We start from the raw sequence: 26,380 nt of genomic DNA, 5'->3' as shown, positions 1-26,380 counted from the left end.
TTTTTTTTTAACCCAAACACCAGGTAGTATTCCTGCAAAATAACAAGAAATATTAGCAATTAAATATCTATAAAAGAAACTCAAAACACTAGACAATTCTAAGTAAAACACATATAAAATACTAAAAATATTACTCAATTATGACCAATAAATGTGAATAAATTCTCACATCAAATACCCGCAAACTTGAATTATTGCTTGTCCTCAAGTAAAGAAAAGAAATCTATACTCAAAGCACAAAGTATATATTTGGAATCATTCATCACATTATAATCCTTTGTTATGCCCACATCTAAATCCTCAATCAAAAATGCAACCATAGCAAATAAAGAAAACTAAACATACTTACATTCCCAAGTTCAAGAATCCCTACAAAATTCTAAACTCAATCATACTTTGTCATGTATCCTACACGATCGAATATTGCAACAACCATCATTGCAACCATTCATTCTCACTACTACAAACAAAGGTAGCAAAGTAAAGTTTTCTTATTCTATCTTTTTTTTTTTTTTTTTTTTTGAATGAGTGCATTTCATGCTCCATCTCGCTCAACATTTTTCACCCCATTTACTTATACCTTGTTTAAGCCTAGCTCAAAAGGAATGCTTACAAGAAAAGCATTACATTTATCTTTCCTGCATAGTCACACAACTCATAGAACTTCGCAAAGAATATGTACTTCAACGATCTTGAAACCCAAGTATGCTTAATCTTGCTTTATAAGATATTGCCCATTCCAAATCAAAGACTCAATGTTAAACACAATAAAGAACCCAAGTGTAAATCATGATTCCAAATAACAGGTTTTGCTTATTTTATCTTTCACAAATTTTCTAGTCTAGGGGGGTTGGACAAATATGCACTTGATATAAGTTTCGCAAAAATAAAAATTCAAATCAAAACACCCAAGCAAAACAAATAACATATATCAACAATTAATAAATCCACCTCCCCAAACTTATTTAACATATTGTCCTCAATGTGAAAGAGTGAAAAATGAATACTCCCCTGGCCACATAATTGAACACTATGAATATCCATGCCAGTTCAAACTGAATCGTCTTTATTTTCCTTTCTTCTGAACTTGCACAACATCATAAGAATAGGTTATTCGCCATATTTATTCAACAAAACTAAAATGAAATAATAAAAACAAAAAGGGGAAAAAGCTTGGGTTGCCTCCCAAGAAGCGCTTGTTTAAAGTCTTAGCTAGACTATCGCTAGGTCAACCATAATTTGGGTCTTTCAAGGAGTAAGTGACTCCTTTGGGTACCACATCGCCCACAAAATACGGCTTCAATCGCTGCCCATTTACTTTGAATGCACCGATGGCTTCGCTATGAACCTCAACTGCTCCATAAGGATACACCTTTGTCACCATGAATGGCCCAGACCACGACCGAAGCTTTCCCAAAAATAATTTCAATCGTGAGTTAAAAAGGAGTACTTATTGCCCAATCTCGAAATTTCTCTTCAAGATATGCTTGTGATGCCAATACTTGGTATCTTTTTTATAGGTCTTGGCATTCTCATAAGCATTCAACCTAAACTCTTCCAACTCACTCAACTGTAATAATCTCTTCTCTCCCACAGCCTTCAAATCCATGTTCAGCTCTTGAATAGCCCAGTATGCTTTGTGCTCCAACTCAACTGGTAGGTGGCAAGACTTCCCAAAGACCAATCTATATGGTGACATGCCTAAGGGTGTCTTGAAAGCTGTCCGGTACGTCCAAAGTGCATAATCCAATTTGGTAGCCCAATCCCTCCTTGAACGGTTCACAGTTTTCTCCAGAATATGCTTCAGCTCCCGGTTGGCTAGTTTTACTTGCCCATTCGCTTGCGGATGATAAGCGAGTGCAACCTTGTGTGTTACTCCATACTTGCTTAATAATGTGTCAAAGGATCGATTGTAGAAGTGAGAACCTTCATCACTAATAATAGCTCTAGGAACTCCAAATCTGGAAAAGATGTTCTTCTTCATAAATTTCATCACCACCCGAGAGTCATTTGTTTAGGTCAGAATAGCTTCAACCCACTTAGAGACATAGTCCACAGCGACTAGAATTTACTAATTGTTGAAGGATAACGGAAATGGGCCTATGGAGTCTATTCCCCACACATCAAACAGCTCCACCTCCATTATACTAGTCAAAGGCATCTCATTCCTTCTTGTGATGTTACCCATTCGCTGACATTTGTCACAACTGACCACATACTGCCTAGCATCTTGGTACATGGTTAGCTAATAGAACCCAGATTGCCATATCTTTGCCACCGTCTTAGGGGTACTAAAATGTCCACTGCACTCTAGGGAATGACAATGATCAAGGATATCTCGAATCTCCTCTTCTAGCACACATCTTTTAATCATGCCATCAATACAATGCTTGTATAACAGTGGCTCTTCCCAAAAATACTGCTTCACATCCCACAAGAACTTTTTCTTTTGATGGTAACTCATGCCAAGAGGAATAATGCCACTCATCCTATAATACCCCATATTTTTGTGAAGATGCCACGAATTTTAAGTGAGTTTAAAATACCAAAAATATGTTTGAATTGGCAACGAGTGACCAAATCAGTCGTAGGGAGTACCCTAGAGCTTAGATACCTAAGGTTAAAGGTATATTTTGATGGGCGTCTCGAGGCGAGATTTATGATGCTAAAAGAAATCAAATCAAAAATGGTTTTTGGTTAAGCTAAGTTGTAGCCTAAAAAGACCGAATGATGGTAAGGGCTTCCAAAAAATCGTATATATTGAGTAATTTTGAGTTATTAATTTTGGAATTTTAAGTATCTCGATAAATTTGATGTTTGAGGGTGTAATTGTAATTAGAGAATTATTCAAACGAAATAAGAATAAAATTAAGAGCTTATGTGGTAAAATATTGAAGTTGAGGACTTGAAATAAGGGCCAAAGTGTTATTTGAAAGAAGTTTGGGGTTTTAGCTTGGATTTCAAAAGTTGAATTCATTCTAGTTTTGGATTTCAAAAGCCATTCAATTATAGGTTTGAGTCTTTGGAGTCCATGGCTAAGATTGTGACAAGTGGCATAATGTGATTGCTTGGAGAAATCTATAAAAAGGCACCATGGGTTGTTCTCAAATCATTCCAAACAAATTTGAGAGTTGAGTCACTCTAAGAGGAGGAGCTTTCTCTAGAGAGAGAGAAGGAAGTTCGGCAAGGAGGCGGGAAGAAAGCGGTGGAGAATGAGCCTCGTCGGAGTTACGATCCTTCATCGGAATTCGCCAAAATCAGTCAGAAAAAAAGCGAGTTAAGTTCAATTGTTTTTGATAATCTTGTATAGGGGGAAGAGAGGGTCACGTAGGTTCAAACGGGGGTCAAATCGGAGTTAAAATGAGGAAGTTATGGCCAAAATACCAACCCGAGGCAAAGTAGTCCGAGACTGCTGTGCAGCGCGTGAGATACACGCACCGGATAATAGCTGCGCGTGAGGGCGCATGGCTAGCCTTCTTTGGGCGCGTGAGGGGTCCTTTCTCCATGAAATTTTCCAATTATGCCCCTACTTTAATGCCCCTCAATCCTATGTAAAAATATTTAAGTTTAGGTTTACCGAAATGCATGTTTTCTGCAGAAACCTAGGCCGTTTGCTATGAAATTATACCATCAAAGAGATAAACTAACAAGATGAGACTCCTATACTCCAAATCCTATTTTTTATTCTCTTATGAGAGACCTCTATTGCATGAGACATGTTTCGTGAAGTTCTTACACATAAACGCTTGTTATTCTCTTACGTGAAATCATGATGCATATATGAAATGTATTTTTCTGAAAATTATATGCTATTGGTTTTTTAACTGTTGCATTTATAAAATTCGTGTGGCCATACTGTTGTACCTATTTGTTGTTGGCCGAGGGCAAAAGTCGGATATCCCCCGAGAGGCGCTATGCGTGCGCCATCGAGAAAACTCTCGTGGGGAAGACCGTGAGTCTAAGGAACAACGGATGTGGTGCTTGCATGAGTTCTATGAGGTCGGGCCGAAGTGACATGGTTGGGGACCTCCCGAGAGGCGCTATGCGTGCGCCATTGAGAAAGCTCTCATTGGAGGAGGCTGACGTGTTCACTAGGCACTTCAGAGTAGTTCTCGTTGTTTTCTCATACATTTTATACCTGATCATGCATCGATATAAACTATTTTTGGAGTTTCTCACTAGAAGATTCATCTTCTAATTAGACTATGTCCCTGGAATATTCAAACGTTCCAGGTTCGACGAGCGGCTCTAAGGAAAATGAGGTAGCTGAAGAATAAGTTTAATCTGCTGTCTGTATCATGTTTAGCATATTTTTGTTTATATGCGAACCTATGTAATTTTGGATATGTTTAAGATGTTCAGTTATTACTTGATGATGTCCATGTAATACATTTTGTAGACGTCTTGAACAATGTTATAATAAAGCATTATGGTTGGGAACCATATCAGGTTCGATCTAGCTTCTGCATTTGAAATTTTAATACCTGTCTTAGCTATTCAATTATTGGATTTGTTAAGCTGAAAAGGTAAAAATTAGGGTTTTAGGGATATTGTGTGATGTGTGACAACTATTGTGATATGAAAACTTTTTATATTCCCGAAATCCTAAGTTATAACACGCTCAAGAAAACTGGGGTGTTACACACCAGGTAATTTAGTAAATCAGCATACCATGGAACCATCGATAGTGCTAGTAAATGCTCATCGAGGAAGTAATCGTTAATTGGCACCTCATAGGCTTAAGACTGCACCTCCAATCTAGACAAGTGATCTGCCACCACATTTTCCATGCCTTTCTTGTCCTAGATGTCAATGTCAAATTCTTGCAACAATAAAACACCGAATCAGACCTGGTTTGGCATCTTTCTTGGTCAACAGGTACTTGATTGTTGAATGATCCGTATACACCATCACCTTGGAACCTACAAGATAAGATCGAAATTTATCAAAAGCAAACACAACAGCAAGTAATTCTTTTTCAGTAGTTGCATAATTCAACTAAGCATCATTTAAAACTATACTAGCATAATAAATAACATGCAACTTCCTGTTTCTTCGGTGACCAAGAATAGCTCCCAAAGCAAAATCGCTTGCATCACACATTAATTTGAATGGCAAGCTCCAATCTGGCTGTGCCATGATAGGTGCCTTGAAAGCATTTAAACAATCAGTATCAAAATCAAAGACAACGTCCTTATTCAATAAGTTAACAAAGGTTTGGCAATTTTTAGAAACATCTTTGATAAAACGTTGGTAAAATCCTGCATGCCCAAGGAAACTCCAACCTCCCTTCATATTAGTAAGTGGTGGCAGTTTTTCAATAATATCAATCTTTGCCCTATCCACCTCAATTCCCCTTGCGAAAATTTTATGACCTAAAACAATGCCTTCCTACACTATGAAATGACACTTTTCCCAGTTCAAAACCAGATTTGTTTCTTCACAACACGGCAAAACTTGAGATAAGTTAGCTAAACAACCATCAAAAGAAGAGCCAAAAATAGAAAAATCATCCATGAAAATTTCCATAATTTTCTCAACAAAATCAGAAAAAATGGCCATCATACAACATTGGAATGTAGCAGGTGCATTGCATAATCCAAAAGGCATTCTACGAAATGCAAAAGTGTCATATGGTTAAGTAAAAGCAGTTTTCTCTTGGTCTTCGGGGGCTACTGGAATCTGGTTATACCCTGAATAACCTTCAAGAAAACAATAATAGTCAAACCCAGCAAGTCTCTCAAGCATTTGATCAAGAAAAGGTAAAGGGAAATGATATTTACGGGTTGCACTATTTAGTTTTCTATAATCTATGCAAACTCTCCAACCAGTTATTGTCCTCGTGGGAATTAATTCATTATTCTCACTATGCACAATAGTCATCCCACCCTTTTTAGGTACCACCTGCATTGGACTAACCCATGCATTATCAGAGATAGGATAAACAATTCCTGCATCTAACCATTTCAGAATTTCAGCCCTTAGTACTTCTTTCATGTTAGAATTTAATCGTCTCTGATTTTCAATGACAGTTTTATGGTTATCCTCTATTAGTATTTTATGCACACACACTGAAGGGTTAATCCCCCTAAGGTCAGCAATTGTCCATCATATGACCTTCTTTCTCAATCTCAAGACACACAACAGTTTGTTAAGTTGACTATCAGATAAAGAAACATTTACAATCATAGGTAAAGTATTATTTTCTCCTAAAAACACATACCTAAGATGTAATGGTAATGGTTTCAACTCAAAAACTAGTGCCTGCACATTAGAAGGGGGGAGTGGCTTACCTTTTCCTAACTCTTCAAAATACCTACCTTTGTGCTTAAACTTAGCACATGGACTCTCCAAAGTAGTCTCTACTTGTGCAATCTTCACATTGTCATCTCTCGTTGTTCCTGCACACACTAAACAATTCTTAAGAGGTTCCTTAGGCATTTTTGTCTTAAAAACCTCTATAGTTAACTCATCAACAGAATCTATTCTTAACACATGATCAGTGAAAGAAGGATATTTACTTGCTTTAAATAGATCAAACTCTACCTCTTCTTCACCTATTTTCAATGTTAACCTACCATTTTTCGCATCAATAACAGCTCCTGTTATGGCAAAGAAAGGATGTCCAAGAATGATAGGAACTTCCACGTCTTCATCCATATCCAGAACAATGAAATCAACTGGAATTATGAATTATTTTTACCTTCACAAGCACATTTTCTAGAATTCCTGATGGGTACTTCACCGACCTGTCAGCTAACTGTAAGGAAATGGTAGTTGGTTGGATCTCCTTAAGTCCAAATTTCCTGCACACAGATAAAGGCATCAATGAAATACTCGCACCTAAATCACACAAATCTTTAGAAAAATCAATATCACCAATAGTACAAGGGATAGAAAAACTCCCTAGATCTCTCAGCTTTGGTGATAGTTTCTTCTAAATCACAGCAATACATTCTATAGTTAAGGCAATGGTCTTGTAATCCTTCAGCTTTCTTTTGTTTGACATAATTTCTTTTAAAAATTTTACATAAGCGAGAATCTGTGCTAAAGCATTTGCAAATGGAATGTTAATGCGCAACTGCTTAAAAACTTCAAGAAATTTTTCAAACTGTTTGTCAACCTTATTCTGTTTAAGCCTTTGAGGAAAAATGATAGGAGGAACATAAGGTTTAACAGGTGGTATTAGGGATGGTGTCTCATTCTGCTCATTCTCATCACTAATCTCAACATTATTCTTTTTATCAACATCCCCTATAACATGTTTGCTACTTACCTCACCAAGTTGCTTACCACTTCTCAATGTCACTGCCATGACTTCATCTCTTACATTCATCTTAGTTTTGCTAGGAAATTTACCTTGATCTCTCGGATTTATGGCATTTGATATCTGCCCCAATTGAACCTCTAGATTTCTGTTGAAACTGGCCATCTGGTCTACTTTTGCCTCCAGCTTTTCAAACCTCTCCATAGTGGCATTCGCCAACTTTTCAATTACCAACTCCCAAGACGGCTTGCTTCCTGGTTGCTGTTGCATCACTCCTTGAGGTCTTGGTTAAAAATCAGGAGGATTGTTAGGCCTAAAATTACTACTGCCGCCCTAATCCCTCCAGGAAAAATTGGGGTGATTTCTCCAACATGCATTGTAGCTGTTAGAAAATGGGTTATTTTGCTGGTTCTGCCTATTAGAATTTGAAATATACTAAGCTTGCTCAACCTGCATACAATCAAAACCCAAGTGAGCATTCTCATACCAATCACAATTACTGGCAGAATTGAAATTAGAATAAATAGCATTGACATTCCCGAACTTATCAAACATTTTTACAAGATTGTCCACCTTGGCGTTTAACATATTAATGCCATTAACTTCATACATACCTAAGCCTTTCTTAGGCATACCTCTCTTAGTAGATCATTAATAATTGTTGGAAGCCATTTCTTCAAGCAGCTCGTAAGCATCTTCTATAGACTTACCCATTAGTACACCCCCTACGGCAGCATCTATAGTGATTCTAACTAAATGAGATAGACCATGGTGTGGACACCATCTTTGCAATTCCTTAAACCTTTCCCATGCCTTATACAAATATTCACCATCAAATTAAACAAAACTAGTAATATCATTCCTGAGTTTAGCAGTCTTACCTAGTGGAAAATACTTACTCAAGAATGCTTATGATACGGCAACCCATGTGGTAAATGAATTCGGAGCTTTTGAATTCAACCATACCTTAGCTTTATCTCTCAATGAAAAAGGAAACAATCTCAGTCTGATTGCATCTTCACCGACGCTGTTCATTTTGATGGTGTCGCATATCTCTAAAAAGTTTGCTAAGTGTGCATTAGGATCTTCAGTTGGATTTCCACTAAACTGACCCTGCTGAACCATCTGAATGAGTCCTGGTTTGATCTCAAAATTATTGGCATTGACCGTTGGTCTCAATATGCTACCTTGAGCTCCAACTGGGTCTGACATGGCATAATCACGTAGCAATCTCTGATTTTGCTCCTAATTCTGGTTCTGGTTGTGATTTTCTGCCATGACTGTTATTTGTCATGCTAATCTCGTTGCTTTCCTTATTACTCGATAAGTTCTATCTATTTCTGGATCAAATAGCAGAATTTCTCCACAATTTCTTGGCATGCATGCACTCAGCCTGCAAGATAGACAAAACAAGACTATGTAAGATAGACAAAATAATGGTAAAAAAACAAAATAATAATAAAAAATAAAAATAAATCACAGAATACAAAGACACTCACAAAAACTATCTAAAGAGTCTAAATTAATAAAAAAAATAATTTAAATTTAATAAACAATGTCCAAGAAATTAAGTATTCAATACAAAACAAATTTCACAGAAATGATGCCCCTAATGCTGCAATAGCAATGCACCAAAAGTGGCGGGTTATTGAGATTGCACTTTTTTTATTATTTATTTATTTTTATTATTTTATTGTTTTATTGTTTTTTTTAATAATTCACACTTTATTTTAATAAATAAACATCTCAATACAAAATTTACTTAAACTAAAAAGTATAAAACAAAATTAAATATTACACTAACAGAAGACCAAAAATTACAACTAAGAGTAAATTAAATAGCTTAACAAAAAAAATAATTTTCTTTTTTTATATTTTTATATTTTATTATTATTATTATTATTATTATATTTTATTATCAAATATACAATCAAATTAATGGAGCAAGCTCACAGAACCAAGGCAAATTATACTTAGACTAAAAATATTTTATTATATTTTATTAGAAACCAAAGCATTTGAAGGAGACGAGTGGGAAACAAAGCAAACTGGGTTATTGAAAGTTGAAGGCTTTAAAAGTTGAAATTGGGAGGGGCCACGTTGCCACTAAAATGGAAAGTAAACAATTTTTCCTTTTTTAGCTAAAAAAAAAAAATCACTTTAATAGATTTTTTATTTTATTATTATTATTATTATTATTATTTAACAATTAGATATGTAATTAGAGAATTGAAAAAAAAAAAAAAAAAAAAAAAAACAGCTCACGGATGAAAGTAATTGAAGTAGTTAGTTAGTGGGAGACAAGATGAGCTGGAGGAATGTTGGCACGTGAAATGTGGTAGGCTTTTAAAAGATTTTTTTTTTTTTATTGTTTATTATTTTTTTTATTTTTTTTATATAGATATATATATATTTTTTTGTTTACAATCAAATATATAAAAATAAAGTTGAGAATAGTGGGTTGCCAGCAACCCAGTTGACGTTATTATTTTTTTTATTTTTTTATTTATATATATATTTTTTAATCAAATATATAACAATTAAAATAGAAGATAAAATACACGAATGGAGAAATTACAAAACTAAAATAAAACAAATAAAACACAAATAAAATTATAAATACCGTCTAAAACTTTAAGAGAAAATAAATTATTATTATTTAACAGAAAGTGGGTGACGAAAAGCAAGTGAGTGAAAATTGGGAGTTCTTGCACGAGGATTGAGGCAGCAACACTTGAATGAGTAGGCTACAGTAGGGTACTTTTCTCAATCACTCGGTGGCCGACCCACTATTTTTTTTTATATATTTTTTTATTCAAATATATAATAATAAAATAAAATGGAGAGTGAACGCACAAACGTAGTATAGAAAATTAATAAGAAATATTAAAAATATAACTTATATACTAACACGTACACAAAAGATAAAATACGTTAAATTAAAAGAAAACAAATAATACAGAATAAAACAAGTTTAAATTAACAAACAATTTATTTGATATTGATATTATCAAGATTCCCTGGCAACTACGCCAATAACTTGATGGCGATTTTTCGTAAATATACGGAGCGTACAAGTAATAGAGTAGTAAGTAGAATATCGTTCTCACGAGAATCGAGTGATAATTATCAAAATTATATTAATCTAAATATTATTTAAACAATTGATTAATAGGGATTAATTAACAAAATAAAATAATAACACAGAAAATAAATATGAAGAGTTTTAAGTTTTTGAGAGCATTAGGGTATTTTGGTTTCACCTAAATAATCCAATATAATTTAAATAGTTGATAATTCAAATTTAATTATTCATGTAAAAGTAATTAACCACACAAGTCAAATCTTTACTTTCGTTCCAATTCTATTCTTGTGGTGTTTATTATCTAGATCGAGTTATAGATTTTTCTTTTCGGTCTAAATCTATATTAACAAATCAATTAAATATTGGCCAAGTATTTGATAGCATTAAGCACAATAATAAACACTTGCTTGAATAAAGAAAATCACTCCATAAAAATCAAATTGTCATATTCAAATTACATCAAAATACCCTAGTTACAGAATTTAGTTCATTTTACAAACGATAAAATCCATAACATAATAAATGAACATAAATAGACTTTAAGAAAATGAGAGAAGAAGGTAAAACTCTTTTTGCGTAGATTTCCTTCACATGGATGCTGTCACCAATCCTCCAAAAGGCTCCAATTTTTCTCCTTTTTCTCGCGTATGCTACTCTTCAAATTTCAACTCTCCAGGCTCCAGAGTCTCCCCCTATCTTCTGCTTCTCTCATATTTATTGGAAACTGTTGGGCGCATAAAATAATAATTCCCATGCTCTGCTCTTCTTTAATTTAAACGGTCATCACACCAGGCTATCCACATAGCCTCTTTTTATTTTTTATTTTATTTCTTGACAACTTTGATAAGCCATATGGTTTGCACACCTGCTTCTTTTTATTCCTCATAAGTTTTGTCATTTCCCTTTCTTTTCATCCCTCTCATATTTATATAATATATATATGTATGCACTACAATGCACATGCCCTAGCCCGTCTCAACTTCAATTTAATCTCTTATTATATAATATGTAACGGCCTGCCTCTCAGAGCCCCCGTGCACAAAGAGGATCCGTGAGAAGGTCACTATTTGAATGATATCGAACAATAACGCAACTACACTCACACACAACTCTTTTAGAAACGATAACTTTTTACATCCCATAATATTTCATAACCGTCTTTATATAATCATTCACAACTTGAGCCCACCTGGGCTTACATGACATACATCCATTTCAAAAACATAAAACATTAACCTTAACACAAGCCCCATGACACCCAGGACCTAGTTTCGGGAAGACTCTGCACTACTATCATGACTCGACGATTTGGACCCAACTCTGCTGAACGCACTTGCGATCTCAGGATACTCTTACCTAGAATGATGGAAAGAAAATGTGAATCACAAGACTCAACAAGCTTATGAAAGAAAGGCAACTGGTAAAGGTTAGGACTTTTTCCCAATATCCCCTGCAATTCATGCTAATGCAACAACATACCATGTCATGATCAATAAATACCCTACCTCTAAATGCATAACGTAAAATCAACTGCACACAAAGGGTCCTTAGGGCCCACATAAGCCACACATTGGCACCCAAGTTCTGCATACAAACCTGTTGCAGTCTAATATAGGCTACCACAATGTTATTCAACAAAACCTATCTTTTCCTGACTTTCATAACATCATTTTCCTATCATCCATCGTATCATTCTACCATGCTGCCATTGCGGTCCACTGCCACGCCCTACGATCCGTGGTGGGCGCCACCCATCCTCATCACTTATAGCCGCACATCCTCATAATACAATGCAACAAATAGGAAATGCAATGACTTTTGTAGCATAAACGTGATGATAAGGATCCCATAAACCAAGCATCAGGCAATGCTATGCCTACATAGGAATTCACACATGCGATATGTTCTAAATGCACCGGCTTACTTAAGGAACCCAAGTTGGCTCTTAGACCAACCGGGTCATGCAAATGCTCACACATTCCGTCACACACAACGCATGTCCCACTAGTGAATGCAACCCAATTCCTTGCAGCACACACATTATGATATGCACAAAGTCAAGGCGGGAATCTGGTAATACCAGCTTTTTTGACTCGTCTAACGCTTATCGCAACAACCAATGACTGGCACCCATACATCCAGCCATTAACTGCCACGACCCACGGTCGACAGTCAGTGGCTTTGTACCCCATACCCTTAAGACACACATACAAACAACACTAAACTTTTATACTTTATACTTATCATTTGTAACCTCTTTCCATGACCCTACATTCACTTGGCAACATAAACATCAATATACCCTTCTCAGTCTCGCTTCATCCTGTACATAGGAAACCATCTCAATATACATGTTACCACACATTACACTTTTTCCAGTAAGACTCTTCACATAACCCAATTAAACCATAGTTCAATCTTCTAAGAACCTAGCCCAACAGGTTTGGCATCATTCCCATAGGAAGTGGAGCAATACGAAGCTTCGTGACGGACGAAATGGAAGACACCAAGTCATCACCGCTTAACTCATCCCATTAACAATAAACTCATTAATAAAATGCAAGCCATAGGGTGGTTACCATGCGGATTATCGTTATTAATGCGTGGAACCATGTCATGGTGAAGGAGGGAATAAAATACGAAAAACCACGGAGACTTTCATGGGAAATAAAGAACATGAAGAGAGGGTTAGGAGCTTGTCCTTAAATAGCCGTTTCATGCCTCTTTTGTTCTCCCATTGTGAAGTAAAACCTTCTGCATAAAATAATAAGATTACGACTCCAATTAATTAAATCCAATCACATAACCTGCATAACCTAACAGTGAAAAAACTATAATTTAAATGTATAACACTTCTAGTAATGTTCTTCCACTTATCGAGATATTTTAAACACTAAAAAACCCCAAAATCCTTTGCTTTTTCCCCTTTTTTTCTCTCTTCCAGTTGCTGGTGCTGAGTCCCCCTTTCTCTTCCTTCACTTCTCCATTTTTCCTCTTTGATTCTACATCAAATGGAAAAAAAAAAAAATGGCCTTAAATAGCATCAACAACTGAGCTTGGTGGCCAAGGCAGAACGAGCGGTTGAGGGCGCACCACGTGGCGCGTTCTTCGCCTGCCGCCCGGCCACCCCTTCTTCCCCCAAAACGACATCGTTTCGAGGGCTTCTTGCGCTATAAAAATTCCAGCAAATTTCCTTTGCGCGCACGTACAGGCCGCGGGTTGATCCCGTAACCGCCTCCATCGCACGCGCACCCGACTGCCTGAGCTGCCGCCTCCCTCATTAAATAAATGCCCCCCATTAATTATAAAGAGACTTCTTGGCTCTTTACCAAAATTACACCAACACCCCCCAGCACTTCCGAAATTCACACCCCCCCCCCCGGACTCCAATTTTTGTTTATTTCACTTACACCCCAACTTTTTTTGAAAATCACTAATTTAATTTCCTTCGTTATTTTCATAAATACAGCCAAATAAATAAATTAATTGGCTTAATTTTCCTATTTCTTCAAAATAACATAAATAATTATTGTCTCTTAAATCTCCAAATATTTAATAATGACCTCAAATATCGATATTAATAATTAGTATTTATCTCTAAATTTGGGATGTTACATAATATACATGCACGACCCATGATTACCTTCAATTCACTTATAATATATTTAAACTTCATGTGCCCATCTCCAGCAACTCCACGCCACTTAATTTATTTAATATTAATTACATATATATAATATACTATTAATTATATTAACTTTAATTATATTATAATATTAATTAGTTATAATATTTAGTTATATTATAATATTATTCTTAAAATTAACATATATATTAATTTATAATTAGTTTATTTTTTTTAACCCAAATACCAAGTAGTATTCCTGCAAAATAACAAGAAATACTAACAATTAAATCTCTATAAAAAAACTCAAAACACTAGACAATTCTAAGTAAAACACATATAAAATACTAAAAACACTACTCAATTATAACCAATAAATGTGAATAAATTCCTACATCAAATTAGCGACGGAATATTCCATCACTAAATATTTTTATTAAAATTTGAAATTTAGTGACGAAATATTTGGTCGCTAAATAATGAAAAAAATTAAATTAAATTAAAATTATTTAGCAATGAAATATTTCGTCACTAAATAATTAAAAAATTTTAATTTATTTTTATTTTTTAGCAATTGGCATGACCCCATCACTAAGTTTTCATTTTTTATTTATTATTTTTTTTATTTTTTAGCGACGGGTGCGACCCTATCTCTAAATTTTTATTTTTTATTTAATTTATTTTTATTTTTTAGTGATTGGTGTGACCCCTTCGCTAATTTTTTATTTTTTATTATTTATTTTTTAGCGATGGGTGTTATCCCGTTGCTAAATTTTTATTTTTTATTTAATTTTTTTCATATTTTAGTGATGGGTGTGACCTCGTCTCTAAATTTTTATTTTTTATTTAATTAAATTAAAATTATTTAGTAACGAAATATTTTGTCACTAAATAATTAAAAAAATAAATTAATAATGAGAAACTTTAGCGATGGGATAATCCCGTCGTTAAAAAAGAAAAAATTAATAAAACTAAAATTTATTAATTAAGTATTAAACAAAGATTAAATAAAAATAAAAATTATTTAGTATGCATATTTTATGTATTTTATTTACAAACCAAAATATGTAAATTGATATGATATTGTAAAATTTATAATAAAAATATGTATTAAACTAATTTTTAATCAAATAAAACTTAAATATTTAAGAGATTAATTAATTATAACATTTAAGTAGTACATTAGTTGAGTTAAAAATTTACAACATTTATTTTTTTAAGTATTAATTTATGAATTTAAAAGATTTAAAATTTAAAATAAAATTAAAACGGCTTGCAACTAAATGTAGTATATAATTAATATGTATAGTATATGTAATAAAAAGGCTTGCAGCTCGGACAGTTGCGCGCGTGCGCACGCGAGGGACTAGGGATTGAAACTAAGAAGGAGAAGGGAAATGAGTTGTGCTAGGAAATTAATCCCAGCGTACACGTGACAGCTTAAGGGGGCGCTGCTTGGCACGTAGAGGTGCGCGAACGCATCCGCCTGGTGGGATTAAGTATTTTAATTTTTTTTTAAATAAAAGTCAACGATGGAACGCCCGTCGCTGATTAGTGACAGAACTATTTTCGTCATTGATTATAATTTATTTTAATTTTTTTAATATTTTATTTTTTTTATTATATATTAGCGACAGAAAACTTCCCGTCATTGAATAGCGATGGAATTTTTTGCTGCTAAAATAATTTTTAATTTTTTTAATCAATGATGAAAATTTCCATCGCTGATTCTATCTCGAATTTGTGTCGTCGCTAAATCCGTCACTAATTTTTTAGCGACGAATTTTGATGTTTTAGCTACTGATATTTCCGTCGCTAAATGTTATTTTTCTTGTAGTGAAAGGCACAATGCCTTGTAAAATTTCTTTAAGGAGAGGCGAACCTCACGGAGAATGGAGGTGTTCATAAAACCCCCTGAGATAAGCGAGAATGAGCTGATCTAATTATTTGAAATGTGCATAACTATGAACAAAAGCAAACGTAATGCCATACCTAGTTACTTACTCGTTATACTTGTAGGGGGATTGTGAATTCTTGGCTTTCTGTCTCGTTTGAGCTGTATCTTACCCTATCTGAGGAACTATTTTTTTATATGGGTGAAATTCCAAGTTTTGCCAAGAGTTTCTCCCTGAAGCGTCCGAAGAATGCAAGTGTTCAGGCCTAGCATTTCTTGGATTTTGTAGGGACCTTCCCAATTTACTCAAAGTTTTCCTTCTTCTTGGAGTGCACCTGTGATAGTGGATTTTCATAGTACCAAGTCTCCCATTTGTAGAGGTCTATCTCTAACACAGGTGTTGTAGTAATTAGCTATCCTCTGATGGTAAGCTGCCAATCGGATACCAGCTCGGTCTCTCAACTCATCGATCAGATTGAGATTACAGTATAATTATTCTGAGTTTCTCTATTCATTGAAGGCCTGGACTCGTGGGGATTGGATATCTATTTTGACAAGGATGAGAGCTTTAGTCCCATATACTAGGTAAAATGGTGCGATGATGCAGAGCCGATCACCTTCTTTTGTCTCGAACCAAGTACCTGTAAAAAGGGTGGGGACTTGCTCCCCGTGATCCCTCCGACGCTCAAGTCAGTTCACGAATTTTTGAGGAGTATAATAGTAATGGAAGATAATAAAAGAGTCCTTAGGAGTCAGATCCCCTTACCTGTAGAGGTTGTCCTCTATTTATAGATAACGCTCGGCCTATCTTGGGAAAATCAGATAACTTTCAGATGGAGATAAGATAACATTCGAATTGAGAAAAATCTTAAGGTGTTGGAGAGATTCTTGTTTGATTGAGTCTTCCTCTCTATCTCTTCCAGTTCAAAATCATAATAAAGATTATAAAGATAAGTGGAGCTCCTAAGACTTGACACGTGGAGATCGCATATTGGCCTTTACTGGCACACATGGCTCCAAGTTAATGGTAACCTCCCAGGGGTAGTACAGTAAAATTGCCCCCTATAAATATTCCCTCATCCTTGCCCCCCACTCCTTGAGCAGATCGAGTGAGGAGGTTGGGCAGCTGAAAGAGTAGTTGTCACTGTTTTTCTGAGCCTCTATAAAAAAGTTCTACTAAAAATTGGGTTAGCAGTCTCAGATGTTGAATTAGCTTTTTAAGTCTCCCAGTGCCCTTTCACTCTTCCCATGCAGAGGGTGATTAAGTCGCTCAAGGTGATAGAGACATTTGGGGATTTTCCTATGGTAGAAAGGGGTCAGCTCTTAAATTAGTACATATATATATTTTTATTGTTATTTTTGGCTTAGGCCCGAGGCTATGCTGGTCGAGGCCGCATTCCTCATCTTTGGGGGCCGCTGGCCGAGGTTGTGGTGGCCGAGGCCACGTGCCTTATCTTCGGGGCCGCTGGCCGAGGCTGCTTGCCTCGTCTTCGGGGGTTGTTGGCCGAGGCTGTGTGCCTAATCTTCGGGGGCCGCTGGCCGAGGCTGTGTGCCTCGTCTTCAGGGGCCGCTGGCTGAGGCTACTTGCCTCGTCTTCGAGGGCTGTTGGTCGAGGCTGTGGTGGCCGAGGTTTCCCTCTTTCGCTTGCTTTCCAAAGCTCATAAAATCTTGGCCCTTAACCATTTAGGTGTACTAGGATAAGCTCTACTATCCCGATAAGGCAGCTTTTTCATGTAGCGTTACTTACTTAATAAGAATCTTGATCCTTCGGCTTTCGTTGGAGGTTCTTTTTGAACCCGGGGGGGTTACATCGAACCTTTTTTTTTGTTTTGGGAGTGATTCCTGGAATTGATTCCTTAATTATTAGGGGTGGTCCCCTTTGAGCCTCCGATGGTCGAGATTCGTAGCACCGAACTCGTTCCTTAATTATTAGGGGTGGTCCCCTTTGGTCTTCATTTGGAGGAGGTTTGTAGCCTCAGAACTGGGGCCTTAATTAGTAAGGGTGGTCCCCTTTGGTCTTCGGTGGTCGAGGTTCAAAGCCTCGAACTCGTTGCTTAATTATTAGGGGTAGTCCCCTTTTGGTCTTCATTTGGCGAAGGTTCGTAGCCTCCGAACTATTGCCTTAATTAGTAAGGGTGGTCCCCTTTGATTTTGAGTTGTCAGGAGTTTGAGGATCATATGTGATCCTTTTGTCTTGAGTTGTCGGGGGTTCGGGGCCCCCGAGGATCACTTATGATCCTTTGTTTTTGAGTGTTTGGGGGTTCGAGGCCCCCTGAGGATCACATCTGATCCTTTGCTTTTAAGTGTTTGGGGGTTCGGGGCCCCCCGAGGATCACATCTGATCCTTTGTTTTTGAGTGTTCGGGGGTTCGAGGCCCCTCGAGGATCACATCTAATCCTTTGCTTTTAAGTGTTCGGGGGTTCGGGGCCCCCCGAGGATCACATCTGATCCTTTGTTTTTGAGTGTTCGGGGGTTCAGGGCCCCTTGAGGATCACATCTGATCCTTTACTCTTGCGTTGTCGAGGCCTTTTGGACCCTTGGTCTTCGTGTGCACATGCTGGCTTGGATTATAGTTGATGACCGAGATTTTAAAGAATATTTGATATTTTATTTTTGAGGTTAGACAAAATGTCTACGTTCGCAATTAAAGAATAATAATATTTTATTTCCGCGGTTTGGCGTAACGCCTACGTCCGCAATCAGAGTTAGTTTTGTTTTCGCGGTTCGACGTAACGTCTACGTCCACAATTAAAGAATAATAATATTTTATTTTCGCGGTTCGGCGTAACGCCTACGTCCGTAATCAGAGTGAGTTTTGTTTTCGCGGTTCGACATAATGTTTACGTCCGCAATTAGAAAATAATAATATTTTATTTTCGCGGTTCGGCGTAACACCTACGTCCGCAATCAGAGTGAGTTTTGTTTTTGCAGTTTGACATAATGTTTACGTCCATAATTAAAGAATAATAATATTTTATTTCCGCAGTTCAGCGTAATGCCTACGTCCGCAATCAGAGTGAGTTTTGTTTTTGCAGTTCGTCATAATGTCTACGTCCGCAATTAAAGAATATTCATATTTTGTTTTTATGGTTCGGCGTAACGCCTATGTCCGCAATCAGAGTGAGTTTTGTTTTTGCGGTTCGACATAATGTCTACATCCGCAATTAAAGAATATTCATATTTTGTTTTTGCGGTTCGGTATAACGCCTACGTCCGCAATTAGAGAGAGTATTTTGTTTCTGCGGTTCAGCGTAACGTCTACATCCACAATTAAAGAATAATAATATATATTTTTTTCCCGTGGTTCGACGTAATGCCTACATCCGCAATCAGAGAGAGTATCCATATATATATATATATATATATTTTAACCCAGATCCATTCTATATCCGCACCTTTAGCAAATTTGTTCTCATTTTGCTTTTTCAACAACTCAGATCTGTTTCTTTAGCACCCAGATCTGGAACGTTCCAATCCATGCGCTTTTTGGGTGTGATTTTGAGTAGTTCATGAAAGAAACTCCTAAATGCTTTCGCCACCTGAACTTCTTTTCTCTTTAATTGTCAACACGTCGGATGCCAGTTAAATAAAAAACATTGACCTCCAAGCTGCCATCATCGACAACTTCTCGCGACCGCTGTTTATGCTATGTCTGTTCTTGGCTATTTAGGGGTCTTGCATATTTTGCCTTTTTCCAGGAAAGCTTCATCTAGAAGCTCCTTGAAACATATAATATAATATATACATATATATGCTTAATATCACTGGGTCTAGATTTGCCTTTTTCTAATAATCAAGCTTCTGTAAGAAACTACAAAATATGCACACAGAGTGTCCCGCAGGAGCTTCTTTTGTATAATATATACATATATATAATATAGCAATCTTTTTCACTAGCTTCCACATAAAGCTTTTCTCAATATATTATAATATGAATGTATATGTATATGATGTATGTATGTGCGTATGATACAAAATGGCAGTATTACTTTTCTTTTTCTACCATGCCTCAACCAGAACTTCTTATAGCATATTTATACATATGCATATATGAATCTTTTGGCCTGCCCATTCAATTATTTTTTGCATAGAACAATAATTGAAAAATAAAACCTTAGCAGGAACAAAAGTATTTAAAGAAACGAGCATACCTATGATGCAATCAGCACATACGTGTAATTGAGTTAAATAGATTTCATACGGTTTGAAATTGTGCTTGGCAGACAGAAAGAAAAGACGAAGGCCCCACGGTGGGCGCCAATTGATGATGTAGAGTCAATCACCTTCTTTTGTCTCGAACCAAGTACCTGCAAAAAGGGTGGGGACTTGCTTCCCGTGATCCCTCCGACGCTCAAGTCAGTTCACGAATTTTCGAGAAGTATAATAGTAATGGAAGATAATAAAAGAGTCCTTAGGAGTCAGATCCCCTTACCTGTAGAGGTTGTCCTCTATTTATAGATGACGCTCAGCCTATCTTGAGAAGATTAGATAACTTTCAGATGGAGATAAGATAACATTCGAATTGAGAAAAATCTTAAGGTGTTGGAGAGATTCTTGTTTGACTGAGTCTTTCTCTCTATCTCTTCCAGTTCAAAATCATAATAAAGATTATAAAGATAAGTGGAGCTCTTAAGACTTGACACGTGGCGATCGCATATTGGCCTTTACTGGCACACATGGCTCCAAGTTAATGGTAACCTCCCAGGGGTAGTATAGTAAAATCGCCCCCTATAAATATTCCTTCATCAGGGTGTTTCCCTAGTAGATGTTTTGTTGATCGTGCAATAAGCCCATAAGACGGTCGGTAGCTCTTCCACCCATGCTTTTTTTTTTCCTTATCCAACTAGGTTTTGAGGCCTTTGAGAATGATTTTGTTAGCTGCCTCTGCTTGGCCATTTGCTTGGGGGTAAGCAATAGAACCCATGCCAAGGTGGATTCCCCATCTGCTGTAGAAAGCGCGGAAGATGTCTAAATCAAATTGAGTACCATGGTCTGTATTGATGATCTTGGGGATTCCAAAGCGTCAGATGATGTCTTTCCATACTACATTCTCTAATTTTTCTTTGTAATGATTGCTAATAGTTTTGCTTCTACTCACTTAGTGAAATAGTCGATGGCCGTGAGTAGCAACTTTTGTTGTCCCATAGCAATTGGAAAGGGGCTAAGTATATCCAACCCCAATTATGCAAAATGGATAGGTTGGAAAATCTGTTGGATATTTTCCATAGGCAACAAAGATAATGGTGTGTGTCTCTGGTACTTATCACAGGCACAGACCTTTGCGGAGGCATCCTCGTGTAACGTAGGTAAGAAAAATCTTGCCCGCATGACCTTAGCAGTTAATGATCTTCCATTGAGGTGCTTGCTGCAATCGCCCCCACAAACCTCATCCAAGGCCCATTGCGCCTCTCGCGAACCAAGGCAATTTAGTAATGTTACAGAGAAGGTATGCTTGTACAAAGTATTGCATATGATTACGAAACGGATTGTCGGGCTTTCACTATCCTGGCCTCCGCGGAGTTAGAAGGAGGCTCCCCAGAAAATAGGTACCGCATGATGGGCGATCTGTAATTGTCTATTGTTTTGATAATTTCTACTATTTTTTTCTTCTTCCTCACATCTATGCTCGACTTTTGTAGAATTTTCATGTGGATCAGGTGCCCGAGGGTATAATACCCTAGATTTTCAAACTCAAATATGATGTAATATATGAGATTATTAGGTTATAATACTTGAGGAAATATGTCATTTCAAGGGATTATAAAAGCATTGAGACAAGTATTTAGTTTTTGAACCAGGGGTAAAATCGTAAATATTAAAGTTCAGGTAAAACTGTAACTTACTTAAAACCTTGGGGTATTACACTACAAAACATTGTATTTTGCGGTGATTTTTTTAAAATTTAACGGCAGTTTTGAAAAATCGCCGTAAAATTCATTAAAACATTTAATTTTGGACGGTTTTCAAAAAATCGCCGCTAAATTTATAAAATAATTAAATAATTAAAAAATAAAATGAATTTAGTGGCAATTTTTGAGAAACCGCCGCTAAATTAAAAAATAATTAAATAATTTAAAATTAAAATTAAATTAACATTTGTGGCGGTTTTTGGAAACCGCCGCGAAATTCATTAAAATTTTGAATTTAGCGGCGATTTTTGAGAAACCGCAGCTAAATTAAAAAATAATTAAATAATTCAAAAATTAAAATTAAATTAACATTTGCGGCGGTTTTTCAAAACCATCACAAAATTCATTAAAAATTTGAATTTAGTGGCGATTTTTGAGAAACCGTCGCTAAATTTCGTTAAAAAATTGAATTTAGTGGCGATTTTTGAGAAATCGCCATTAAATTAAAAAATAATTAAATAATTTAAAATTAAAATTAAAATTTTAATTATTTTTAATAAAAGGAAAAATAATTAAAAATTAAATTTTAATTCATTAAAATTTAATTTTTACTTAAGAAAATAATTAAAAATTAAATTAATAAAAGGAAATATAAAATCTTAAAAAGAAATTTAAAATTTAATTTAAATTAATCACAAAATTAATTAAAAATCTTAATTTTAAAAAAATAAAAAGTAATTTAACAAAATTTTAATAATTTTTAAAAATATATAAAATCTTTTTTATTTTTTAATTAATTAATTTATATAATTTAAATTATTTAATTTTTTTAATTTATTCCTTTATTATTTTAAAAAATAAATAAATTAATGTCTTTTTAATTTATATTAAAAAAATATAAAATATAATTTTAGAAAATAGTTGTTGGATTAATATATAATTTATATGGGCAAATATATAATAAGGAGGCTTGGTAGATCAAATGGTTACGTGCGCGCACGCGCATAGGGGAGGTCCCGTTTTCAAATTCGGGGAAAGGGAAGCTGAAAATTCAATTTTCAGTATCGCCACGTGGTGCGCAGGTCCAGGCGGGTGCATGAGCCAGCGTGGGGGTCTGGGTGCGGGCGCGAGCGGCCCTTGGGAGAAATTAAAATTTTAATTTCTTTTAATTTTTACGGCAGTTCTAAGAATCGCTGTTAAAATGAAAAATTTTATTTTTTTTAATTTAAATGGCAATTCAAAAATCGCTGCTAAATATTTTAAAAATCTCCGCTAAATCATTAATTTTGCAGTGGTTTGAAAACCCCCACAAAAAATGTAATTTGCGGGGGTTACTCCAGTGGTTGTTGAAAACCACCACTAAATACTCCGGGACGGCTAATTTAGTGTTTTCAAAACCGCCACTAAATTACATAGCAGTAGTTAAAAATCGTCGCTAAATGCAAAAAAAAAAAAAAAAAATCGACACTAAATGTCATTTTTTTGTAGTGTTAGCGTAATTTATTATTTCTTCAGGGGCTAAAATACAATTAAAAAATGGCACGGGGACTAAGTTATAAGGGGTCTAAGTGCAATTACCTGAAAAGTTTGGACCAAGGTATAATTCTTGAAACTTCGCGACTGGATTATTAGGGTAATGAATTAAGCCAACTAAACCATTGGGAGTCATAATTGCGAATTTTAAACTTATTCCAATATGGTTAAGTCATGATTGCGAATCTCAAATAACATTTAATCCACCTTTGGATCATTTTGAAATCCAAAACCTCTTCCAAAGTCTCCAAATCTTATCCTCAAGGACACATGGCAAGCAATCATTGGGCACTTGAAAGATAAGATAAGATAAGATCATATGATGGCTCATAATGACCCCTGAGGTGGCATCGCGTGATTGGCTAGAAAAGCTACTTTGCCTCCAAGTTTACTAAAGTCTCCAAATCTTATCCTTAAGGACATGTGGTAAGCATTCATTAGCCACTTGAAGATAGGATTTGAAGCCTCATAATGACCTCACAAAGTGGCGACGTGTGATTGGCCCAGGAAGTCTATAAATAAAGCCATGGGTTTGTTTACAAATCATTCCAAGCATTTCTAAAGAGAATCTCTGGCAAATTGAGGGAAGCAAATGAAAGGGTTTTCTTCTAGAGAAAAAGGGGAGAGTTCTACAAAAGGAATGAAGAAAATCGATGGAGAATTGAGGGAGAAAAGGCCACATCGAAAAGTTCAGGCCACCACCATAGATCGTGCCAAACAACATCAAAACCATGAGAAAACCATTCCTACTTGTTGTAAACAGTGCTTCCTGGGGTAATAGTCAAGGTGAGTGGTTCTTTCATTCTTCTTGCTTGCCCTTGAGCATTTGTTACTTCACTTGTACCTTGAGTATTTGTTGCTTCACTTGTGAGTGGTTCCTGCATGTTTTGGTGACACCTTGAGCATTTGTTGCTTCACTTGTGCATGGTTGTTGACCTGCATATCATGCTTTTGTGGCTCACATGTCATATTTTCCTTGGTTCGTGCATATTCCTTCTGCTTTGTCATACATCATGTTCGTTGTGGTGACCGTGGCTAGTTGTTGGGACATCATGGGTGATCTCGTGCTCTTACGGTGAGCTAAGGAATGAGTGTGATGACTGCGAGGGTGATTGCAACACTTTGGCATTGCTACCACATGGGTGGATTTCATAATGGCATTATTGCATATTTACACGCATGTACTCTCCTTTTTTGAGTCACTCACTTATATGTCATTATCTAACTCAGGTGTTTCATACCCCTGGGAAATTCAACGTCCCAGGTATATCAGACGTGCTAGGTGGATCCAAGTTCCAGTTTGAGCAAGGGTAAAAAGATGGTGCTTGGTTAGCTTTGGATTTTATTTCATTATGTACCTGTGTAATCTGAATGATGTATTGTAATAGCATCTAGGGTACTTAAGGTTGTAAGAAGTGTGTGTGTGTGTGTGTGCGCTTTATAGTTGTTCTTGCGTTAATGATGGTCGTAACACTTGTGTTTAAAAGATGTACGTCAAAACCATTATGGATGTAACACCCCAAATTTTTCGGACGTGTTATAACTTAGTATTTCGGGAATATAAAATTTTTTTCATATCACAATCGCTGACATACATCACACAAATTCCCAAAAACCCTAATTTTCACCTTCTCAACCTAACAAACCCAATAATCGAATAGCTAAGATAGGTGTTAAAATTTCAAATGCAGAAGCTAGATCGAACCTGATATGGTTCACAACCATAATGCTTTATTTATCATAAATAAAATCTTTCAAGACGTCTACAAAATGCATTACATGAAACTCATCTCTAGCAAGTGATAACTAAACGTCTTAAACATATCTAAAATTACATAGGTTCGCACATAAACATAGATATGCTAAACATGCTACAGGTAGCAAATTAAGCTTATTTTTCAACTACCTCTTTTCCCTTAGAGCCGCTTGTCAAACTTGGAACAATTGAATATTCAAGAGACATAGTCCAATTAGAAAATGAATCTTCTAGCGAGAAACTCCAAAAAAATAGTTTATATCAATGCATGAACAAATATAAAACGTATGAGGAAAATAATGAGAACTACTCCGAAGTGTCTCGTGAACATGTCAGTCTCCTCCAACGAGAGCTTTCTCAATGGCGCACGCATAGCGCCTCTCGAGAGGTCCCTAATCATGTCACCTTGGCCCGACCTCATAGAACTCATGCAAGCACCACATCCGTTGTCCCTTAGGCTCACGGTCTTCCCCACGAGAGCTTTCTCAATGGCGGACACATTGTAATACCCGGTATTACATGGTGTTGAAAATAAATAATCTGTGATTATTTTGAAAGGATCTCGGGTGGTCCGGGAAGTCCAAGAGTCGGTTTCGAGAAAATCATTAATGAAATTTGTCGAGTTGGCGGTAGGGAGTGCCTCGGGACTTGGATGTCCAGGGTAGACAACAAGAGATTGGTGAGCGTCTCGAGATGAGGATAATGATGCTAGAAGCAGTCCGATCGAAAATAATTTCCGAAATAAATTCTGTATAAGCCCGAGTGGGTGCCAATACCGAATGGTTGTAGAGGACCTTAGGGGTGGTCCGGTTTGGCAAATAAGGCAACCCTTAGGCGTTTTAGGATGAAATAAATGTCTCGTGTAGGCGCAGGAGCAAAATTAGTATTTTCGAGTAAATGCCGGTAATTAGTTTTGGGAAAATTAAGAATCTAAGTGGCTTAATTAAAATTTATTTAAGCATTGGGAGGGCCCAAGTGCTATTATAAAAATCCTAAAGTGTAATTAATAGTCTCCAAGTGGAAATAGTGTTATTAAATGGGGTTAATGTGTTATTATGTAAATATATATACATATATATAGAGGCGCTCGTGTGTAAGGAAGCTTCCTAGCCTCTGATGTTTTGAAATGAGATAGTAGAGCCGAGAGGGAGAGTGAGGCGCAAAGGAGTTGCGAGGGAGAGAGAGATCGCGAGAGTGTGAAAGTGAGCTCGCGAGAGAGAGAGCGAGAGAGAGAGAGAGAGACGGCCAAGGTCGGCCATGGTAGAAGCAGCCTCGAGCTGCTGTTGAAATGGCCGAGGCAGAGGCAGCCATGGAAGCCGACGATGAAGCAGCGCAGATCAGAGTAACGACGACACGGAGGAAGCCGGCGAT

At 36.2% G+C, this 26,380-nt stretch overlaps 1 protein-coding gene and 1 non-coding gene across 2 annotated transcripts; one reads left to right on the top strand and one right to left on the bottom strand.

The window, feature by feature from the left end:
* Positions 1-6,676: 6,676 nt before the first annotated feature.
* LOC127799091 (uncharacterized) lies at positions 6,677-7,537 on the bottom strand. Its single transcript, XM_052332854.1, has 2 exons — positions 6,955-7,537; positions 6,677-6,843 (listed from the first exon to the last, which is right to left on the bottom strand). The coding sequence occupies exons 1-2, from the start codon at positions 7,535-7,537 to the stop codon at positions 6,677-6,679; spliced, it is 750 nt and encodes a 249-aa protein (XP_052188814.1).
* A 493-nt stretch (positions 7,538-8,030) lies between these two features.
* On the top strand, positions 8,031-8,137 carry LOC127793613 (small nucleolar RNA R71). The gene has a single exon (XR_008021454.1). It is a non-coding gene; the product is annotated as a small nucleolar RNA R71 (small nucleolar RNA).
* The last annotated feature ends 18,243 nt before the right edge of the window (positions 8,138-26,380 follow it).

This window comes from Diospyros lotus, chromosome 1 (assembly GCF_014633365.1).
Source record: "Diospyros lotus cultivar Yz01 chromosome 1, ASM1463336v1, whole genome shotgun sequence".
Lineage (NCBI taxonomy): Eukaryota > Viridiplantae > Streptophyta > Magnoliopsida > Ericales > Ebenaceae > Diospyros > Diospyros lotus.
The sequence above is the reverse complement of the archived record's forward strand: the minus strand, read 5'-3'. Positions and strand labels throughout refer to the sequence as shown.